The sequence below is a fragment of the Rhinolophus ferrumequinum genome, chromosome 21 (genome assembly GCF_004115265.2).
Source record: "Rhinolophus ferrumequinum isolate MPI-CBG mRhiFer1 chromosome 21, mRhiFer1_v1.p, whole genome shotgun sequence".
Taxonomy (NCBI): domain Eukaryota; kingdom Metazoa; phylum Chordata; class Mammalia; order Chiroptera; family Rhinolophidae; genus Rhinolophus; species Rhinolophus ferrumequinum.
Window position 1 is genome coordinate 33843930 of NC_046304.1, and position 19493 is coordinate 33863422.

The window sequence follows — 19493 nt, forward strand, 5'->3', positions numbered from 1 at the left end:
TCTTGGCGGGGGCCTGGCTGGCCTCTCCCAGGATCCTGAGATCAGGAAGGCTTGTTTCCTGTTTTTTCTGGGAAGAGAAAGCCGCCTGTGCCTTCCCCAACCACCACAAGCCAATCACCAGAGGACCTGGCCAAAGGACCAGCAGGGACTGAGCAGCTCTGACCAGCTTCTGGGCCAGCCTTAGAGTAGAGAACAAGCCTGGGGCTGGAAACCATGAAGCCCTGGGAGCTCCCAGGCATGAGCCAGGCAGGGCTCAAACCCAGGCTGGCAGAAGCCAGGACTGGGACCTGCCTGGGAAAGCCACAAGGGAGGGGCCTGCCTAACTCCAGGAGGGGCCTGCCTAACTCCAGGCTGGGCCAGCCAGGCTCCTGTCAGGCCATCTGGAGCCAGATCCTGTGTGTGTGTGTGTGTGTGTGTGTGTGTGTGTGTGTGTGTGTGTGTAGGGGTAGTTTTCTTCGGCCATGTGGGTGGCTGGGAGCAGTGGGGTGTGACCTGACCCTTCTAGCATGCCTCTGGCTCCCCTGTGGTCAGTTTCATTTCTGACATCTGGTCAAGTTCACAGCTGGCTGGCTTCCTACGTGGCCATTTTCACTTTCCCTTTCCAAGATCTGGGGGCAAAGGGCCCCCACTCCTTCCCTATCCCACTTAAAATAACTCCATGGTGACACATGTGAATTTGCTGGATTTCTGTTAAAACTTTCCCGTTTGGTGTGGAGGGAGGAAGGGGAAACAGGACAGAAACTGAGTTGGAAATTACACCTGGGTCCCTGCCACACATACAATCCCCACCAACTCAAACCATGTGTGTTTCCAGAAAATCTTTGCACTAATTTTCTTTCTTTGCTATTTAATGTTCATCATTTATGTTTTATGTGTAAGTTTCAGGAGGGCCCAAGAAATGGTTACACAGGATGCAAAGGGAAGGTGTCAGGGAGTCTGGAGCTCACAGCCACCAGCTAGGGGGCCAAAAGGGTTCCATCTCGGCCCAAAAGGAGACAGGTGGGGCCCCAGAACCAAACACATGCTAAAACATACTTGCCACCCCCAACCCCCTCCCCAACTGCTGGGGAGGGAAATAAATACACTCAGACTCTGTCCACTCCTAGGTGCACGGGTGAGGGGCCAGCAGGTGAGTTTTTTCCTCTCTTCACAGATTGAAATCCCAGAAATGCCATCTACATACGACGTGTCCAGTCCCTCACGCAGGGCTGGGAGCACCTGGGCAGGGGAAGGGGTGGCCGTCAGTGCACACCCTGCTTGGGGCTCGTTCATGCTAAATAGAGGGGAGCCACTCTCATTCCAACATCAAGCAAAACAGGCCAGGAGAGACCTCCGGGCCCCTTCCTGGCACCAAGCTAGGGGGAAAACAGTCCTTTGTAGGGTCCTCTAAACTTGGGAGAGACCCTCTAGGGGCTACAGTCTCAGTTCCTTCTTGCTGCATTCCCACACTGTCCGTTTTTCTTCATCACGACCTTCGGGGCCCAGCCAAATCCATGCCTGCAGGGAAGAGGAGGATGCGGGGAGCAGGCCCTTGCTGGAAGACAGGCGCCAGCTCCAACCTCAGTTGTCCTTGGCCCGCCAAACCCGGGGGCGAGGGAAGAGAGAGAGCAGAGTTCAATTCCCTGTGATGCTTCTCTGGCAGCTGCCCCAGGCAGGATCCGGTCCCAGCCCGAGAGAAAGAACTTGTGGAGAAAAGATTTCTCATCTCGTGTGTGTGTGTGTGTGTGTGTGTGTGTGTGTGTGTGTGTGTATCTGTCTTGCAGGTTGGGGGGGCTCCTTAGTCCCTGACTGACTCTAGGAAAAGACACGGCCTGTGTTGGTTCTGGGTCTGTGCCAGGATGGAGGGTACCTACAGATTGGGCCACACCACAGATGCCACACCGACACACCTGAGCGGGGCAGGCAGAGGGAAGTAGCGCCCCTTTCCACAAACCCCAAACCTGACTCAGGTCATAATGGATCACGGGACCAGGCCTTGGGTAAAGCATCCCGTCTCCACCGGGGTTGGACAGGCTTGGAGATGGTGGAGAGTGGGCGGGATTTGGCTACAGGACATATTTCCTAGAGGGTCTCCCTGGCCCCCCTCTCCTAGCCCTCAAGCAAAACTCAGGCCTGTGCTCCTCATTCAGAGAGGAGGGGATCCGCCCATATTTGGCCACCCCATTGCTGGGTGGCTTTGGGCAAGCCACTGCCTCTCTCTGGGCCTTACTCTTCAGTATGTAAAATGAGGGGGTGGACTAAGTTTTAAAACCCCCTTCCAGCTCTGTCAGGCCTCTGATCTTCTTCATCTTAGGCCAGAGGGGAGGCCTGAGGGGGGCTGAGGCAGCGATGCTGCTCCCTCGGTCCCCAAGTTCACAGTGTAGAGTCCATGGCTCTGGTTCCTTAGTGTCTCCCTCTGAGTGTCTGGGGCCTCGTCATCACCTCTAACACCATCCCCGGCGTCACCCCTCAGGTATGACACCTGTTAAGGTGGGAAGGCCTTGCCCACCTAGAAGTATAGGGCGAAGGAAACAGAAGGCCTGAGATGGTGAGGGGACAGGGACAGGGTGGGAGAGGCAGTAGGGGCACTCTGGCGCTGCAGAGGGGGTGTGATCAGAAGCTGTGGGACCACGTGGGAGCAGTGACAGGGCTGGTTTAGGGGCCCGGGCTCCCCTGCCCTGCCCAGAGGAGCTCAGCTCTGATGCTGGCCCGTGGGGGTAGGCTGGAGCATCAGTCCTCAGAATGTGGGGGCAGGGCAGGGCTTCCCAGGGCAGCTCACACAGGGGACGTGGCCGTAGACTCACTGCACAGGCTCTCGACAATGTCGGCGCGCTGGATGCGACGCAGGGCGGCCAGGAGGGCATCAAGTGTCGCGCTGTCCTGGGCAGCCCAGCTGGCGAGCAGGGCACGGACCGGGCAGGCCTCATGGGTGAAGGAGTCTATGTGTTCAGGCTGGTAGCCCAGCTCGCCTGCCAGGTGCCGCCAGGTGTCCCCCGCAGAGCCGTTGAGCAGTTTCTCCACCTCCTCCCGCTTGGCTGGTGGCAGGCTGCTGTACAGGCCTCCATCCCCCTTGAGGGCTGCCAAGAACCCAGGGGAAGTCAGACACTACCCGATGGGCCCACTTTCCCCCTCGGGGGGCCAGGGAAGACCCGAGAAGGGCCAAGGCATTTGTCCTCCTAACCTGGGAAAGCCCTGAGAGGCTAGAGGCAGAGGGATGGCCAAGATGAGATGCAGGGTGGGGAGCTGGGCTGTGAAGGGGCCAGGGGATGCTGACTCTCATCCCCCTCCCACCACTAGCCCCCCTCCCTGCCCCCCAGCAATTAATCAAGGCAGAGGAGGAGATGGAACTTCTCAGTCCCAGACTCAAGGATAGCAAGTGTCCCGGAGCTGGCCTATGGGCCACTAATTAGGGGACATAATTAACTACTTGTTCCCCAGAAGTCCAGGGCAGAAGGCTAATTGCAGCCACTTGGGAGAGTAATTAGCCCTGGGGGGACAATTAGCTTGATGAGTCTGGATGCTCCAATTTGTCAAAGCCTGCATTTCCAAGTCATTCCACTGAAAAGGACCTCCCCCGCCCCCTCCCTCAGCCGACTCTCCCATCCTACCCAGAGGCACCAGGACGCAGCCCCTCTGGCAGGCTGTGCTTCCTACAGTCTGCTCTGAATCACTCCTGATGGCCCTGCGTCAGCCCCTTGCCCGGCCTTGCCGCTCACCCTGGCCTGCGGCCGTCTGCGTGTGGGACTGCTGGTCATGCAGGCTCTGGCTGTCCACAGAGATGCCGCTGTCGCTGTGGAGTTTTTCTCCCTCGGGTGGGGGCGTCTGGTTCACAGGCCGGCTATTGGCTCCTTGCTTGTTCTGCTTGCAGCTATTCCACCTGGAGCCAGAGGACAGGCCCGGTCTCAGGGTGTGAGATACACGGGGCTACGGCATCTATGCTCTGACGGGTGGGGGCCCGGGGCATGGCAGGTGCCCAACCAGGACCCCCGCCATAGCACTAAGTTTCTTTCTCTACGTAGCTGCCCCTGATCTACACTGAAAGCACCGGGAGGGCAGAGTGGCACCCAGGGCGTGGTACACACGGCAAGTGTTCAATGCACGTTCATGGACTGAATGGGGCCTAAATAACTGACTTCCCAGGAGTCTACCCTTGTAAAATACTCGCACGTGTGCACAGGATGTATGCAAAGACTTCCTCTGCAATTATAAGCAATAAGAAAAAACTGAAAATAAACTCAATGTTTATCAGTGGGAGACTGGTTAAATTATGATCCATCCATATTATCAAATGAGTGGTTACAAATGATCAGACAATCTCTATGTCCATAGGAAACCTCTCCCGAGGGAGAGTAAGTGAAAAAGTAAATTGTAGAGTACGGATAATGTGATCCAATCGATGCTTTAAAAAACCTGCATGTTTACGTATAACTAAAAAGTTTTAGGTACGTGTGTTTACAAATGCACAGAAAATGGCTAGAAAGGATCCAAACAGATTCCAATGAGGAGAGGGGTAGGATTTGGGGAGGGAAAAGGGGGTTTTGCTTTTTGCTTTACAAGACATTACTCTTGTTTACAGTTCCCAAACAAGCATGTGTTACTTTGATCATTTTTCTTTTAAAGAATGAAAAATGCATTTAAACATTTAAAAGGCTTCCCAGGAGTTCTTGCACATCCTGGATTTCTGGATGGGGTGCCACAGCATCCCAAGTACGACATGGGAAGGAAAAGATGCATGCATACACAGGGAGCTGTGTGGGTAAACGGGGTTCAGGGCACGAGGACATAGGCAGCTGGTAAAGCAAGCTTTCTGTGTGTAGTTGGGGGCCAGGGAGTCAAGGAGGGGTGCCGGGACAGGACAGGGACGACCCCCTCCCCTACCTCCTGCTGACCTGCTGCTCCCTGGAGTAGGGCAGCTGGTGGGGAGTGAGGCTGAGCTTGGTCTGAGTTCAAAGAGTGCCTGCATTTTCAGGTCACCGTCCCAGTGAAACCCCACCTTGAGGGCAGCGGTTCTGCTGTCTGTTCCCCTTTCTGTCCCCCGTGCCCCTTCTCACCTCTTGAAGGCTATGTAGGCCACGAGGCCCACCACCACAGCGGCCAGGATGGAGCAGTAGACGGGGATGAGGTTGTCAGTGGTGCCGCGCGTCACCACGGGCTGGGAGCTGCCCATCACTGTGGTCCCCACATCTGCCACTGTACTGGCCACGGGGTCTTGCTCGGGAGGTACCTCGGGCTCCTGGGTGCTGGGAGCCGTGCTGTCTGAGCCCTCTGAGGGTGTCGACCGTGTAATCCAGCGGCCAGGGATCTCTGGGAGAAAGGGGGACAGATATGAGGACCCATTCTCCCCAGCCCCTCCCCTTACGTTCTGACCCACTCAGCGCTTCTTCCCAAGTTCCCAGCCTGCTCCAGGTGCTCCTGTGCCCAGCTGTTATGCTCAGGGGTGAGGGCTGGCATTGCGTGCATGTTATGATGGTGGAGAAGAGCAAGGGCCTGGGAATCAGGAGACCTAGGTCCCCTTTGGCTGTTTCTGTGTGACTCTGGATTAGTCCCTTCAACTCTCAGGACCTCCATTTTTCTATCCATAGAATGGGGATATTAAGAGAGATGGCCACTGAGCTCTCTTCCATCTCGGAGGTAGCTGTGATCCTAAAAATCTATTCTGCCTCCCCTGGGGGCCCAGAAGCCCAGCATGGGGGTAAACACACAAAGAGCCAGTGGGCCCCAGTGTGCCTCCTGCTGGAATCACTCCGGGAAGTGTAATTTCTCTAGCCCTAGGTCGCCACAATGAACCCAGTAACCCCTAGCCTAAGAAAGGATGAGTGCGCTCGGGTCCATGCAGAGAGGTGTCCTGCCACACCCCACCGCCCCAGAGCTGGCACTCAGCCTCCTTTCTGGTCTCTGATGTCCTAGCTCCAGGCTTGGGCAAGGTGGGGTGCCTGGATGCCTTGCTTACCTTCTGCCAGTCCTGGACAGCAGCTAGCCTGTTTCTTGCCCTGCGTGGCCCCCACATAATCTGATCTTGCCACCCAGGGAAGACAGTGTCAGGCAGCCCGAACTCTCCCTGGGAAGGAAGCAGGCTGCTGGTGGAGAAAGGGCCTACAAAGCAGGTACTGCCCAGCCCCTTGGGGGATGGAGACTGTGCCTTGCCACCCACCTAGGCCCTCTCATGCCAGTCGGGCATTGCCAGCCTCCCTGGAAGGAAGGGCACCCGCCTTCTCCTGGCACCAGTGGGTGGGAGTTTCCATTCTGTCACCCTGCCAGGGGCAGTAGGCTCCCGGGTTGTGGGCTCTGGATGGCCTGGGGGTACCTGTCTGGGCAGAGCTGCCTTACTATCCGTCCTCACTTCCCATGCCTGGGGCAGGGAGGGAAAGCAGGCAGGACATGCCAATGGGGTGATGGGAAAGGCACTTTGCTCCCCACTTGGCCCCACCCAACCCCCAGTTTGCCCACCCAAGTTGGAGTCAAAGCTGCCCACTGGTCTCCTGAGCCTCCTCCGATCAAGACAAAGATGCTTCAAAGGCCCCCATTTTCAGCACCTTCTGAGGGGTAGGCCCCCAGATGTGAATCTGGAATCCATCTGGCTGGCATTGGGGAGGGGGCTAACATTCCCCCCACCCCTCCCCATGTCAGTTCTGGGAGTGGGTGGAGGGGGTGGGGTGGAAAGTAGGGGAGACATAGCCCTGTCTATTGGCAGCCCCAGATAAGGCATTAGACTGCGGTGGGGGGTCTTCTCTTGAGCTGCTAGGCGACTGGGCCAGCTGGATGGGCAGCCTGAGCTCTGAGAGTTACCCCAACCCATTGGCTGAAGGTACGGTGGGGGGTGGGGGTGAATCAGGCCATCACAGAGATTTGAGAGCAGTGGGGAAGGGCTGAGAGGGTCGTAAGGGACAGAGCAGGCTGAAGACAGCATTTTCAGGGCACTTTCCCCACATTTCTCCAACAATACCCTCTGATGGGGGTGGGGGGATGAGCTCCAGATGTGGCCATGTCCACTAGCATTCCAACCTGCTAAGCCCTTGGCAGGTCCTGACAGCCATTTCCTGAATGGGGGCTGCCAGACTTGGGGGCAGAAAAAGGGACCAGGTTACTCTTCCTAAACCCAGATTTCACTGGGGCAATGGGGTGTAGAGGGGCTTCAACCTGAGGGTGGGTGAATCACCAGGTTGACGTCTGAAATGTATATGTGCAAGAAAGTACAATGCACTGGGGGGGGGCCAACCAAACCAAGAATCAAATTCCATTTCCTGAAATGTTCCCTCTGCCCCAGAGCTGACACTTAACCCTTCAGAGGCTAAAGTGGAACGAGGCAGAGGGACAGGAGTAAACAGCCCTCAGGGGTACCCTCCTCCTTCAGGGTGGCTGGAAAAGTGGGGTGGTATCTGGGAGGAATCTGTGAACTTCCCAAAAGGCAGAGCCCACCCCTCCCCCAGCCACCTCTCTTTGCTCTAACCTCACCCCTAAGTCCCCCAACCAGCTGGTCTGGACTTGCCCATGGAACTGTGCCTGTCTGCTGCCAGCTGCTGAAATTCGCTCCCTGCCCTGCCCTGCACCTGACACCACTTGCCTGTCTCCTGACCCAGGCCAATCACCACTAGAGCCACCACATTCTGTACCCCAATCCTCCTCCCAGTCCCCACCCCACCCCAATGTGGAAAGCTTCGCACACACACCTGGCCTCAGCCCAGCTTACCAGTCCCCTCCACCATGAGCTCCCTGAGCTAGAGATCACAGGATGTGGAAGGAAGGCATGGCTATGTGGGAGCTAGTGTCAGACTGGAAGCTCCCCACGGAGGGGATCTATCTCCCCACCCCACTGGGGTCTGACTGAAGGCAGAGGCTGTGCTGCCTCCATCAGAATGGGGGATCTCCTAGGAACTAAGTGCTGGGACCTTGTCTCTCTCAGACTGGGGCAAAGGCTGTCTCTTCCATCTAACTCGGGGCTCCCTAAAGGAGGTGTTGTTGCCTGCTGGGAGTCAGGGGTACACTGAGGGTTAGGGAATTAGCCAAATGGGTGCCCAATCACAGAGTGATGGAGCGAAAGTAAAGGCACTGTCAACCTCCCCCTGCTGTGGAAAAGCCTATCCGTTGCTCAAGTTGGATGTCACCAACCAGAGACCAAAAATGTTCTGCCCTGATCCCTGGCTGCCATGGTGCTTCCTCTTCCCATCCCAAGAACTGCCCATCTCCTTGGGGCCCGTGCCTAGATAAGGGGGGCACATCCCTCCTATCCACCCCAGGGGGCTAAGCCTTCCATGTGCACCCTGCCTCTCCTCCTCAGGCTCCCGGGCCCAGGCCTGCTGCTCCCCTTGTCCTCACACACGTTCTTCCTCACCCCAAAGCCCCTCCCCCACCTTCTTAGTGTTCCCGGAGTCTCCCTCCATCCTTGAGTCTCCCTCCATCCTTGACTAACCAGTAACAATGACTGTTGCTCCCTCCCCCAGACACAAGTTGAAGTGGGCCAGCCACTTTCTCTAACCCACAACAACACTGGTAACCACATGACCAGGGAGGAAACTGAGGTCCAAGGCAGGGGTGACCCCCCCTAACTAACATTGTTCAGATAGCAAATGACAAGGCAGATTCCATCCCAGGTCCCAGAGCCACAAACCACCATGGATGGAGGCCAGGCCTCAGAGCCAAAGGGTCCCAACTCCTGAGCGTTCTCCAGCCTCTTTTCCAGTTCAAAAGGTCTGCCTCAAGGATCAAACATGTCCTGCTCTGTGCTCCAGACACAGTGGCCACTTTCCAGCTGCTTATCTGCAACTATCCAATCCCCAGCTGGCAGCCACAGATTAGCAAAGCTCGGGAAAGTGAGTTAGAATGTAGTAGCTGCAGCCTGGTGGAGGATGAGGGCTTTCCAAACACAGCCCAAAAGAAAGAGTGAAAGGGGGCCTTTGGTGAGAAAGGCCGGAGCCACCGCTGCCATCAGGTTTCAGAAAGGGCGGGGGCTGTCTAAAGGCCACACCTGACCTGCCCGCCCCTGCCCAAGGGAGCACCATGCCCGCCTGCGGCTGGCCGGCAGCAGCTCACCCTCGCACTCCGCGTCGGCCCAGCGCGTGCATTCGCGCAGCTGGCGCTCGGTGTCTTCGCACACAGTGCAGGGCAGGCACGGGTCCACGTGGTTGGCTTCGTCTGAGTACGTGCCGTCGGGACACTCCTCACACACCGTGTTCTGCTTATCCTGGCAGGAGAACACGAGGCCCGAGCCTGGCTCGCACACGCGGCAAGCCTCGCAGCTGCCGGTCGTCTCGTCCTGGTAGTAGCCGTAGGCGCAGCGGCACACAGCGTCATCCGCTTCCACGCATGGTGCCGACATGCTCTGCAGGCCCACGCACTCTGTGCACGGCTTACATGGTTCCGTGGCGCTCACCACATCGGAGAACGTCACGCCTGAGGGCAAATGGATGAGCGTGGGAGCGAGGGCCCAGATTTTAGTTGCCTGCCCTTTGGGCATTGGGACACAGGGGCTGCAGACCCTCCCCACCCCACCTAACCTCCCCACCAGGGCATTGACTCCTTCCTTCAGCCTTGTCCCCCTCATTGACTCCCACCTTCTCCCCTCAGGTCCCTGATCCCAGATCTTTGAAAGCTCATGTCAGCGGGCTGGGAAAGAGGAAGGGGACCAGGGAGCCGCATTCTCCAGGCCCGGGAAGCAGTGGCTCTGAGGTTTTGAAGGGTAGCAAACTGATGCCTGCTAAATTTCTTGGCAAATCCTTTTAGAGAGTTCCCAGCCCTGTACTCTTGTTCCCAGCAAGATTAAGGAATAATCTGAGCCTGGGTCTCACCCAACCCTCCCCGCAGGCCAAAGATGGGTTGTGAATCCACCCCAAGCCTGGGGCCTTCACCAGGGAGCCTCCCCGCCTCAGCTGCCCTTTTATGCCTCTCTGCACAGGTGGAGGCTCAGGTGTGGCCTGAATGGGAGTGACTGGAGTTAGACAGCAGAATTTCCCACCCATGGCTCTCCTCCAGGCTGCTGAGGGTGGGGTTGGGACTCCTGGAGAGCGAGTTCAGGTACAGCAGGAGGGATTCAAACTAGAAAGCAAGAAGGACTTGCATACATCATCCTCTGCCCTCTCAAAGGGGAGATTTCCAAGCTCACTCTTGACTCATGCTCTTAATGAATGGATGTGAGCTCCAGAATAAGGGGAGCGACACCCGGGGTGCCGGGGTACTCTCCTCCTTGTACAGAGAGGGGAGAGGCACAGAGCAGATCTTCACCCCTTCCAGCCCAGGGTGGAGAACTCACACCAATATGAGTCTAAGAGGATGTAGCCTTCTTGCTCCAAGGGCGGAAAGAGCATAGATTTAGCCACCTGAGAAGCCAGGAAGGAGGGATTGCTCAGAATCAGGAAGCAGAAGTAGAGGGATGAGCGTGCCACTGTAGGGAAATCAGTCCTGTTGTGGGCTCTGATCTTAACTTTCTCTAAAGGCACCAAGAGACAAGATGGAGCACAGGGTCATTATCTTGGAGAGTGGGGGTAGATGGAGAAGCAAAGAAGAAAAAAACAGACAGAAGTGAAAGGTGCAGAAATTGGGGGAGAAGAGACGACAGAGTCAGTTCTGGCAGAGGGACCCCTGTGTTTCCCTTCCTAGGGATTGGGCAGATCTGGATTCAAAACTTCTTCTTCTTCTTAGCTGTGTGATTCTGGGTGTTTTACTTAACCTCTCTGAGCTTTTTTTCTTTCTCTGTAAAATAGGGAATAATATCTCTGGCTCACAGGGTTGTGGTGATGAATAAATGAAATTCCACCGTAAAACACTTGACACACAACAGGAATCCCATAAAGGCTGGGCCCCGTGGGGTGGGCAATGATAAGTATGGTCAACTTCAGTAGCAGGGATATAGTCAGACAGCAGAAAGGACTTCCAGACATTAGCAGCCAAGGCAGGATGTCCAATTATACAAACAAGAGGCGCCTATACGGTTGGCATGTGGGGGGTGCGGGAGAGAGTGGATCTAGTCACCCAGGAGGGGAAGAGAGGGCCTACCCATGAGAACATTAGCAGAAAACTCCTGGGAGAAGGTTTTAGGGGGTGGGAAAATGTGGTCTTTTTGGCAGAGAATGAAGGTAGGAGCTTAACGGGTTTCCTTGTGGAAACATTTTGAGGATAGAGGGAAAGTCCACTGGGGTCTCCATCCCATAAAGTGGGCTTGTAAAGGCGGCCTATAAAGGCAGCCTATTATGGCAGCTGGTGGGAAGCAAGGGGGGGAGGAGGGAAAGGGAGGGGAACAGAGGGAGGAAATGGGAGGGAGGATTCCTGCCATCATCTCTGAGCTTGCCTTCCCTCCTCTTCTCTGCAGATGCCAGAACCTCCCTCTCCCAGGCCCCTCTACCCCAGCCCTTGGTGAGTGGGGTCCTATCCTGGGAAACTTAGGATCCAGGGAGGAGAGGCCATGGGCTGGAGTCTAGGAAGTAAGAGAGACAAACTTCGGAGATTCCAGGGTAGCCTATGCCTAGCCAACCCTTCCCTGAGATGGAAACCCTGTTCGGCCAGGGCCAGGGCAGGCGGCCAGATGGCAAGGGCACTGCAGGATGTCCAGTCATCCCACCCAGTCGCATACATCCCTCTGCTGGCAGATGGAGTTATAGGATCCACAAGCACAGAGACAGGAAAACTGTTTAGGGACACCCGTGAGATGGGGTTGCTTGAAGAATGGATAGATGCCCATGTGTTGATGGTGGTGGGAGGTATCCAGAGGTCCGACTAGGCTGGCAGGAGGGTTCAGAGTGCCCAGTTCCTATACCCTTGTTCCCCACATGATTACAGAATAAGCTGAATATGGTTCCCACAGGCCCTCCAGATGGTGCAGAGTGCTGGGTAGAAGGCAGGATCTGACTGTTGGCAGTGAGGACAGGTTTCTGAGCAGGGTCGGGAAAAGGGGACTGAACCCCTGGTCTGAAGGCAGCAACTGAGGCTGGGGGCACCCAGCAGAGCTGAGAATCCTGACTCAAAAATACACAGAATTCAGACCACGGGCCCATCCCCCTGCCATCTGGATTCTCTCCCCTCCCCAAGGATATCCCAGGTAGGAATGACCAGTACCCTCTCCCCTCCCCCACCGGACATCACCCCACAATAATGACATCCTTACAGAGCTCCAACCCTCATCCCTGCTGCTTCCAGAAAGGTCTGCTTCCTTGCTCACGGCTAGAGAACAGTTGGCCTGGGGGGAGGGGTAGCCACACCCTCCCAGGATCCCCCAAGGTCAGTCTCCAGGGCAGCCAGGATTTGATCCTCCTCCCCTCCCCACAAGCACACCGAGGGTAAGTGGCAGCCATTGATTTTGCAGTGCAGATGATATTTTTAGCTGGTCTTAGCATCAGCTACTCCTCCCACCTGGCCACACTCTTCTACCAGGCCTCTCTGCTTAGGGGCTGGGAAGGGGCTCCCCTGGGGATCCCTCATCAGGTCCCCCTCCTCCCTCTGCATACCTCCCTCGTCCATTCTCAGTTTCCCCTCTCTGCCTCTTATCCTGTGTCAGACCCACTTCTGGTGCCCATACAGTGGTGGGCAGGAGACTGCCATGAAGCAGAGCACTTGTAAGGCCTCTACCGGGCATGCTCGTCTCCGGCCCCCCCATTCCATTCCTCTCTCCTCTCCCCACTGCCACCCTATACTCACTGTCCAGGCAGGGCTCACAAACAGTCTGGTTGGCTCCGCAAGGCTGGGCCACACCCTCGCCCAGGTTGCAGGCTTTGCAGCACTCCCCACTGTGGGTGTACAGGCCTGTGGGGCATGCCTCCTTGGCGCCTCCAAGTGACACCTGGGTGGAGGGAGATCAGAAGGTCAGTCTGGCAAAAGAAAGGAGAGGGGAGTCTTCCAAGGGTTCAAACAACCCCTCCTAAAGCCTTCTATTGGAAACACCTGGGCCCAGATGAGCTCACCAGGGAGGCATTAGGCACATCAAAGCTGGCAGGAAGAAAGGCAGTGGGGGACAGTGCACCCCTGCAGGCTATTGGAGGTGTGAGGTTAGAGCCTCCCTTGCTGATCCTCTTCAAAGTTCGCTTTGGGTTTACAACAACCCTGTAATCTCAAGGATATACCACATGGGGAGGGTGGCCTGAGGCCCACAGAGGCCCTTTGGGCAAGGACATTGAATGGCTGGACAGGCTGCAGCTGACACAGGGCTCCCCGCCAAGGGGGCAACTGGAAGCCGAAATCTAGCCCAAATGCCACTTGCTAAGCTGCACCCCTGCAGGCCTGCATCTACCCAGAGGGGAGCCCTTTACTAACAAAGGCCAGCAGGGCCGCGTTCCAGGTCCTTAATTCTATCATTCCACATGTAAATATCAAATGGGAGGAGTCTATGCCCAAGATAGGAAGGCAGAGGGGTGGGGTCTTGGGTTCAAATCCTCTGCACTGGGAGCTCTGACCCGCCTTGCTCTCCTCCCCTGAGTCTTCACCTCTCTGCACAGATAGAGCTGGCTACAGCCCAAGGCCAGAGCAAAGACCAGCCAATCAGCAAGAGTCTGGCGCCAAGATGTGAGAAAGTGTCGCCTATTATCAATGATGAGAAAGTGGCTGCTCTCACCACCCAGCAGCCCTGCTCCACCAGGGTTTGATTTCCAGTCACCAGCCTTCTCCCCTCCCTGCCCCCCATGCATTCAGTGGAATGGCGCTGGATCTAGGGGAAAGGGGAGTCAGATTCCTGCCGCCAAAGCATCTTTGCTCATGGATGGAACGATTTAGCACCAGATTCCCTAGAGGGAGGGGCTGCTGGCAGCTTGCTTTATATTTCTGTTCCCTAAAAAAAAAAAAAAAGCAAAAAAAAACCCACCACAAACTGCAGGTCTAATAAAACTCCCAAGACTCTTTCCCTGGCCCCAGACCATGCAGTTCCCATTTGATGCCAAAAGGAAGTATGGGCTCTCAGGTCATGGGAGCAGAGGGGAGTTTTAATGGTCATTTTGGACATTCCTCTGCTTCCACATTGACCAGACTGTGGCCAACAACACTCCCTTCCCTCCGGTCTTTTAAGATATCCTGAGATCTCACCAGGCTTCAGTGGAGGCAGGGGCCGGACAGATTGGCTCAGTCTAGGAGGCAGCCTGTGGTCCTCAGGAGACCAGCAGGGAAGGTGTAGGTAGCATAGGAGGGGGACATTGGGTGCCACTACTCTCTCCTCCCAGGTGGCAGGAACACAACCGGGAACATCTGCAAACCAGAAGCTTTGGGGATGGGTGGAGTCCCAAATACAGGCTTTCCCCCAGGAGGCTAGCTAGCGAGATTCCAGAAGAGTCTGTTCGGATTTCTTTTCATCCTGTAGAGCTCTGCTTAAATATCACTTCCTTAAGGAAATGGGCCTGTGTCCCTATCCCTTCCCAGATCAAGTGGAGCTGTCCTGTTACATGTTCTCCCTTTTGACTATTTTTGTCTGATCTGACACTTTACAGAGTCCCCACTGGACTATCAGCTCCCTGAGGGCAGGACTGACACAGTACCTGGCACGTAGTAGGGACCCAACGTGTGTGCTTGTGGAATTATGAAAATATGATATGACCTCAATTAATTGGAACTCCAGGAATGACTTCTGGATAGCCGAATTTCCCGAAAGTCAAGGCTCGGCAGCTCTAATCACCTAATGGTTTCCATTTTAGCCATGGTGGCTGCACCGTTCTCTGACTCTGGAACATATCTTCATGGTTTCCTCATGACTCAGGAACTCAATATTTACACCAGCAATTATTCTGAGCTGCAATTCAGTGAAGCCCTTGTGTTCTTTTCGCCAAATTACCACACTTTCGTCTCTGACTTCTCCTGTCAACTTTTTAAAATACTTTTTCTGCCTCCTCCATTCCTGTCAAGATAACAGTTGTCAATTCTTGCTGCTACCAGTGTGACCTCAGTGGCCCCTCCATTCTAATTTATTAGGTCTAATTGAATCTTTAGAAACTAACGTGTTTCCCCGAAAATAAGACCTAGCCGGAGAATCAGCTCTAATGCCTCTTTTGGAGCAAAAATTAACATAAGACCTTGTGTTATATTATATTATATTATATTATATTATATTAAAGACGTGGTTTTATATTATAGTAAAATAACACCAGGTCTTATATTAATTTTTGCTCCAAAAGACACATTAGAGCTGATTGTCCGCCTAGGTCTTATTTTCGGGGAAACACGGTATGTAACTAGCCTTGGTAGGAAGGTGTATAAAATGAGTGTAAGTAGATTCTGAGCCAGGAGGGGGCAACTTTCTGAGTCAAAAGTGTGAGCTATACTGTTGGTAGTATCTACTGCTCAGGGTTGCTGTGAAAATTAAATGAAATAATTTATACAAATCTGTCTGGTGTACAGTAGGAGTTCAATAAATGTTAAGTATCAAAGAAGTATCTTGTCTTAGGGAGAGTGAGCTGCTGACCATGGGGGGGAGGTAGTGGGAGGGGAGAGCTTAGCCAGCCCCAAAAAGAGGAAAGCACCTAAGAGACAAGGGGCAGAATAGATATGAGGAAAGACTTAGCCACCAGGGAGTCTGAAGAGGGCATGGGGACCAAAGGAGGATGGGTAATTGCTCTCCTTAAAGTTAATGAATTCAACAATTATTTACTGAGCATTGAAACAAGAGTTTCCAATGAGACATGGTCCCTGACCTCTGTGGGGAGTCACAGTCCCATGAGTGAGAGGAAATGTCACCCCAAACAGTTACTCCAGAAGCCATGATACTGAGGGAGAAAAACTTGAGGAATTGTCTTCATCCCCTGACAGCTGGGGAAACTGAGACCCACAGAGGTCACTTTGCTAAATGGGCTGATGCATGGCCACTGCCACACCCTGTGTTGGGTCAAGCGGGGGCAATCTTGGGAAGCCGAGAAGGATGACCAGGATCCAGGCTAATTGCTCCAAAAGGATCAATTTACCAAAATGACAGATGCCAAGTGCCTGAAATATACATTTATTAATTACACTTATTTCCAGTTTGATGGAACAATTTCGTCCCATTTTTGAGAATGTTTGCAATCTTTTTATTTTTGCCATTTCAAGGCTTTCAAAAAACTAAGGTGGAAGTACCTGTAAGTGAATTGACTTAAGAATCTTTTTTTAAAAAATTAAAACTGGACAAAATAGAAAACACACCAAAATAGTTGGAAGAATGTTAAACTATTTGAATGCTTCAGTGTGATGAACCCTAACCATGCACCCCAGCTTTAGCAAAGGGCTCCTTAGGTGAATGGAGCCATAAATGACCACCATTGGTCGTTTTCAAATATGTGGAGGGTGTTTTGAGGCCCATGTAAAGCCAGGGGAGGCACTGGCACATGCCCTCCACCCCCTTAGGGTGGGGTTGAGTGTGGGATAGGAGACATGAGGTAATTACTGAGGCTGAAGCGAGGCTTTGAGAGGGGGGCAGGGACTGCATTGGGGGAAGGGGCTCAGTTCCAATTTTGTGGTGTCAAGGGCATAGGACACTGATCTAATCTCTGGGGCTAGTGGTGGTTCAGGGCCACATGTCCCTCCGCGATTTAGAAGGGGGTGGAGTAGTGGCTGCATACGGAGGAAGGGGTAAGCTCCAAGCCAAGCATCCTGGATTCCCAGGACACCACCACTTACTAACTGGGAGAGCCTAGTTTCGTGCTTGAAAGTCTGAGAGGTTCAGCTCCTTCAACTGTAAAATGTGAATAACTAGATTTTCTCTGCTGGGACCTTTTAAGGATTAAATAACCGAAGAGAAATTACTCAGGGCAGTGCGTGGCACACAGTAGGCACTCAACCAATTTTATTATTCCGCCTTCCCACCCGGTAGCCCCAGAGAAGAATCTGGGCGCGTGAGTGGGACTGGGCTGGTACACGGGTGGAGACCCCTTCGCTCCCGAAGCCGTCTCCCCCGCCCGGCCGCTCGCGTCCTCCCATTTGCTGCCCTCGCTGCATCCCTATTAGGCGCATTAGCCATCCCCGAGGCTCCGGTTACAGACGTCTGAATGACAAAGTGCCTCCATTACCGGCGCGGCCCGCCAGCCGACCCGCCGGGACGCGCTCTGGTTTCAGCACTCTCTCGCCGCGGCCCAGGAAGAACTCGAAGCGCCGCGGTGCGCAGAGCCAGCCCGTAGAGAGCAGCGGTGAGGCGGAGGCGAGAGCCGCAGGGGCTGCAGGCGGCAGATTCTGCGCCGCGTCCACCTTCCCCAGCCCCTCCACGCCCAGCTCTCCTCCTTCCTCGCCTCTTTCCACTCTGGGAACACTCTCTCCAACCCGGGTCCGGAGCCCACCCCCTCGCCCCTCCGGGATCCGCACTACTGGCTGCCCCAGTCCCACCTCCCCGCACCCCCCGCCGCCGACCCAGGAGCATCTCTACCCCGCGGCGTTAGTCAGCAAACGTGCCCGCAATCACTCTCAAATGCCCAGACAAAGCCACAGGTACTGACAGCTCCAGGGAACCTGGGCTGAGCTTTGGGGAGGGGACAGGGCCCGAAGAGGGTCTCTGCCCACCCGGCCTGACTCTGGGGGTCGTGTCAAGCCCACCCCGTCGACAAACGCAGCTCTTAATCCGACCTGGAACCCAGGTTGCCCCCTTAAGTGGTGCGGGGAGCTGGTAGCTGGGAATCAGGTGAGGGGCAGTCTAGCTAGGACTCTGGTTGCTTGTGGGATCTTGGCCAAGTTGTTTAAACTCTCAAAGCCTCAGTCTCCTTATCTGTAAAACGGGGATCTGGGGCGCTATGCTCAGATGAGAGATGAAGATGGCAGGCAGAGTGAGGACACCTCCTCCATTGCCAAACCTTACAAAGAAACTCTGTTCATGGCTACACACCAGGTCACATACCCTGAATATTTTGTCAGAACTACACGGCCGACTTAGATGCTTAAGGGGACCCGCAGTCCTTTGCCGAGACGCAGTCCGAGGCGTCTGAGCGCCTCTGTCTGGTTCGGTGCTCAGCGTCTTCATCCGAAAGCTGGGCGGGGCACAGGCGGAATCCCGACCTGCCGGAGCGCTGGAGCGGAGCGAACCGCGAGCGTGGCGTTCGGGTCACTTAACTTAATGGGGGACCGGCACACACCCCCAGTGACTCCCGCCGCTGCAGAGGGCACAACTCTCGCACCGCAGCGCCCCCTGCGGGCCGCCTGCGCCGCCCAGAGCTGCGCGCTGCCCCGATATTCCCCGCCTGGCGCGTCCTGCATCCCCAGACTTGGCGGCGGCCAGATGCGATCTGACGACGCTAGCTCCATCCCTTCCGGTCCGCCGCGCTGCTTCAAATCGCGAGAAGAAGCGCGTCGGGGCAGCCCGCGGGTTGTAGGAGAACCGGGGAAGAGGGTTCGCCCCGGCGAAGTGGGCGCTCCTTTCCCAGCCTCTGATTCCCAGCCGCAATTCCCGGACTGGGCGAAGCCGCGGGAAAGAGCGCGCGACAGGCGCGGGAAGCGTCCGTGCCTCTGCGCTCGCTTCTGGTCCCGCGGTCCCTCGGCGGACCCGTGGGGCCCCGACCACCTTCGGATCCACTCTCCCTTCTCCGTCCTCTTTCAGTTTACTTCCATCTCTCTGCCTCCCTCGCCGTCGTCCCTTTTCTGCTCTCCCTAATCCACTTCTCTCTCTTCAACAGAGCCCCCACGCCCGAAGCTCTCCCTCCCACGCCCCTCCCCCCATTGTCTGGTCAGGTCTTCAGTGTCCGATGCCCGCTTCCCTCTGTCGCTCCAGCCTCCTTCCCTATTGTTCCGTCCCTTCGTCTCTGGTTCCCCACCCCAGCCCCGCTCGCCCCTCACATCTCTAGTCCCCATCTCATTCCTCCTTCTTCTCTAGCCTGGGTTCCGTCCCACGACCCTCCAGAAATCAAGATGCTCAGAGAAAGTCGCCTCGAGATCCTGGCATTCACGCGTCCTCTCCATAGAACCCAAGCATCCGAGAGCCCCGGGGCCCCCACCTCAGAGACCCCTCCCGGCTCCTCCACACACACCTCCGCGGTACCCGAGTGCCCGCATCCGTGCGCCCCTCTTGCCCACATCCCTACCCTGGATCTCTGGGTCGCCTCTGGCCTTGACAACCCTGGACGCTCCTCCGTGGATCCTGGCATCGGAGCTCCTCTCCCGCCATCCATCCCCAGCGTCTGGGACCCCAACGCTCTGTTATGTTTTCCCTCGGGGAAACCTGAACTCATCGGGGTTCGGGTCCTGTCAGAAGGAGCGGACTCCCCTCGGGCTAGCACTCACCCCCAGGAGCAGCAAAAGCAGCAGCAGGCGCAGCGGGTCCATGGCGCATCCGGCGGCACCTGCCCCCATCGTCCGCCTCCCGCGGCAGCGCCCGGCTTCCAGTTAGTCCGCTCCGCGGACAGATAGGGCTGCGCTGCGCTCCAGCGCCCGCCCCCCGGAGCTGGCCGAAGCTCCGCTCCCTCTGGCTGCGGGCGGGAGGGGTGAGAGAAGCCAGTGCGGCGGCCCCGCCTCCTCCCCGCCCACCCCCGGAACCGCGCCCGCCCGCCCTGCCGCCTCCGGGAGGGTAGTGGAGGGGGAGGGAGGGCGTTCGCGGAGCCGCGCCCGCGCGCCCCGCTGCCTCTTCTCGGCGCCCTGGCCTTGATAGCCTCTCCCCCGCCTCGCCCCAG

At 56.0% G+C, this 19493-nt stretch overlaps 1 protein-coding gene across 1 annotated transcript; it reads right to left on the reverse strand.

Moving 5' to 3' along the window:
- Positions 1-830: 830 nt before the first annotated feature.
- On the reverse strand, positions 831-19292 carry NGFR (nerve growth factor receptor). The gene is made up of 6 exons (XM_033091483.1): positions 19108-19292; positions 12601-12742; positions 9007-9366; positions 5031-5283; positions 3696-3856; positions 831-3056 (listed from the first exon to the last, which is right to left on the reverse strand). Exons 1-6 carry the CDS (start codon positions 19174-19176, stop codon positions 2755-2757), a joined length of 1287 nt encoding a protein of 428 aa, XP_032947374.1. The 5' UTR covers positions 19177-19292; the 3' UTR covers positions 831-2754.
- Positions 19293-19493: the final 201 nt, after the last annotated feature.

What these genes read in the sequence shown, in the direction of transcription:
- NGFR (XM_033091483.1), bottom strand. Translation starts at nt 19,176, where the DNA reads ATGGGGGCAGGTGCCGCCGGATGCGCCATGGACCCGCTGCGCCTGCTG. An exon ending in TTGTGAGCCCTGCCTGGACA is followed by an intron (nt 9,367 to 12,600) that starts GTGAGTATAGGG and finishes ATTTGCCCTCAG; the next exon opens with GCGTGACGTTCTCCGATGTG. An exon ending in GCAGACGGCCGCAGGCCAGG is followed by an intron (nt 3,057 to 3,695) that starts GTGAGCGGCAAG and finishes GGTTCTTGGCAG; the next exon opens with CCCTCAAGGGGGATGGAGGC.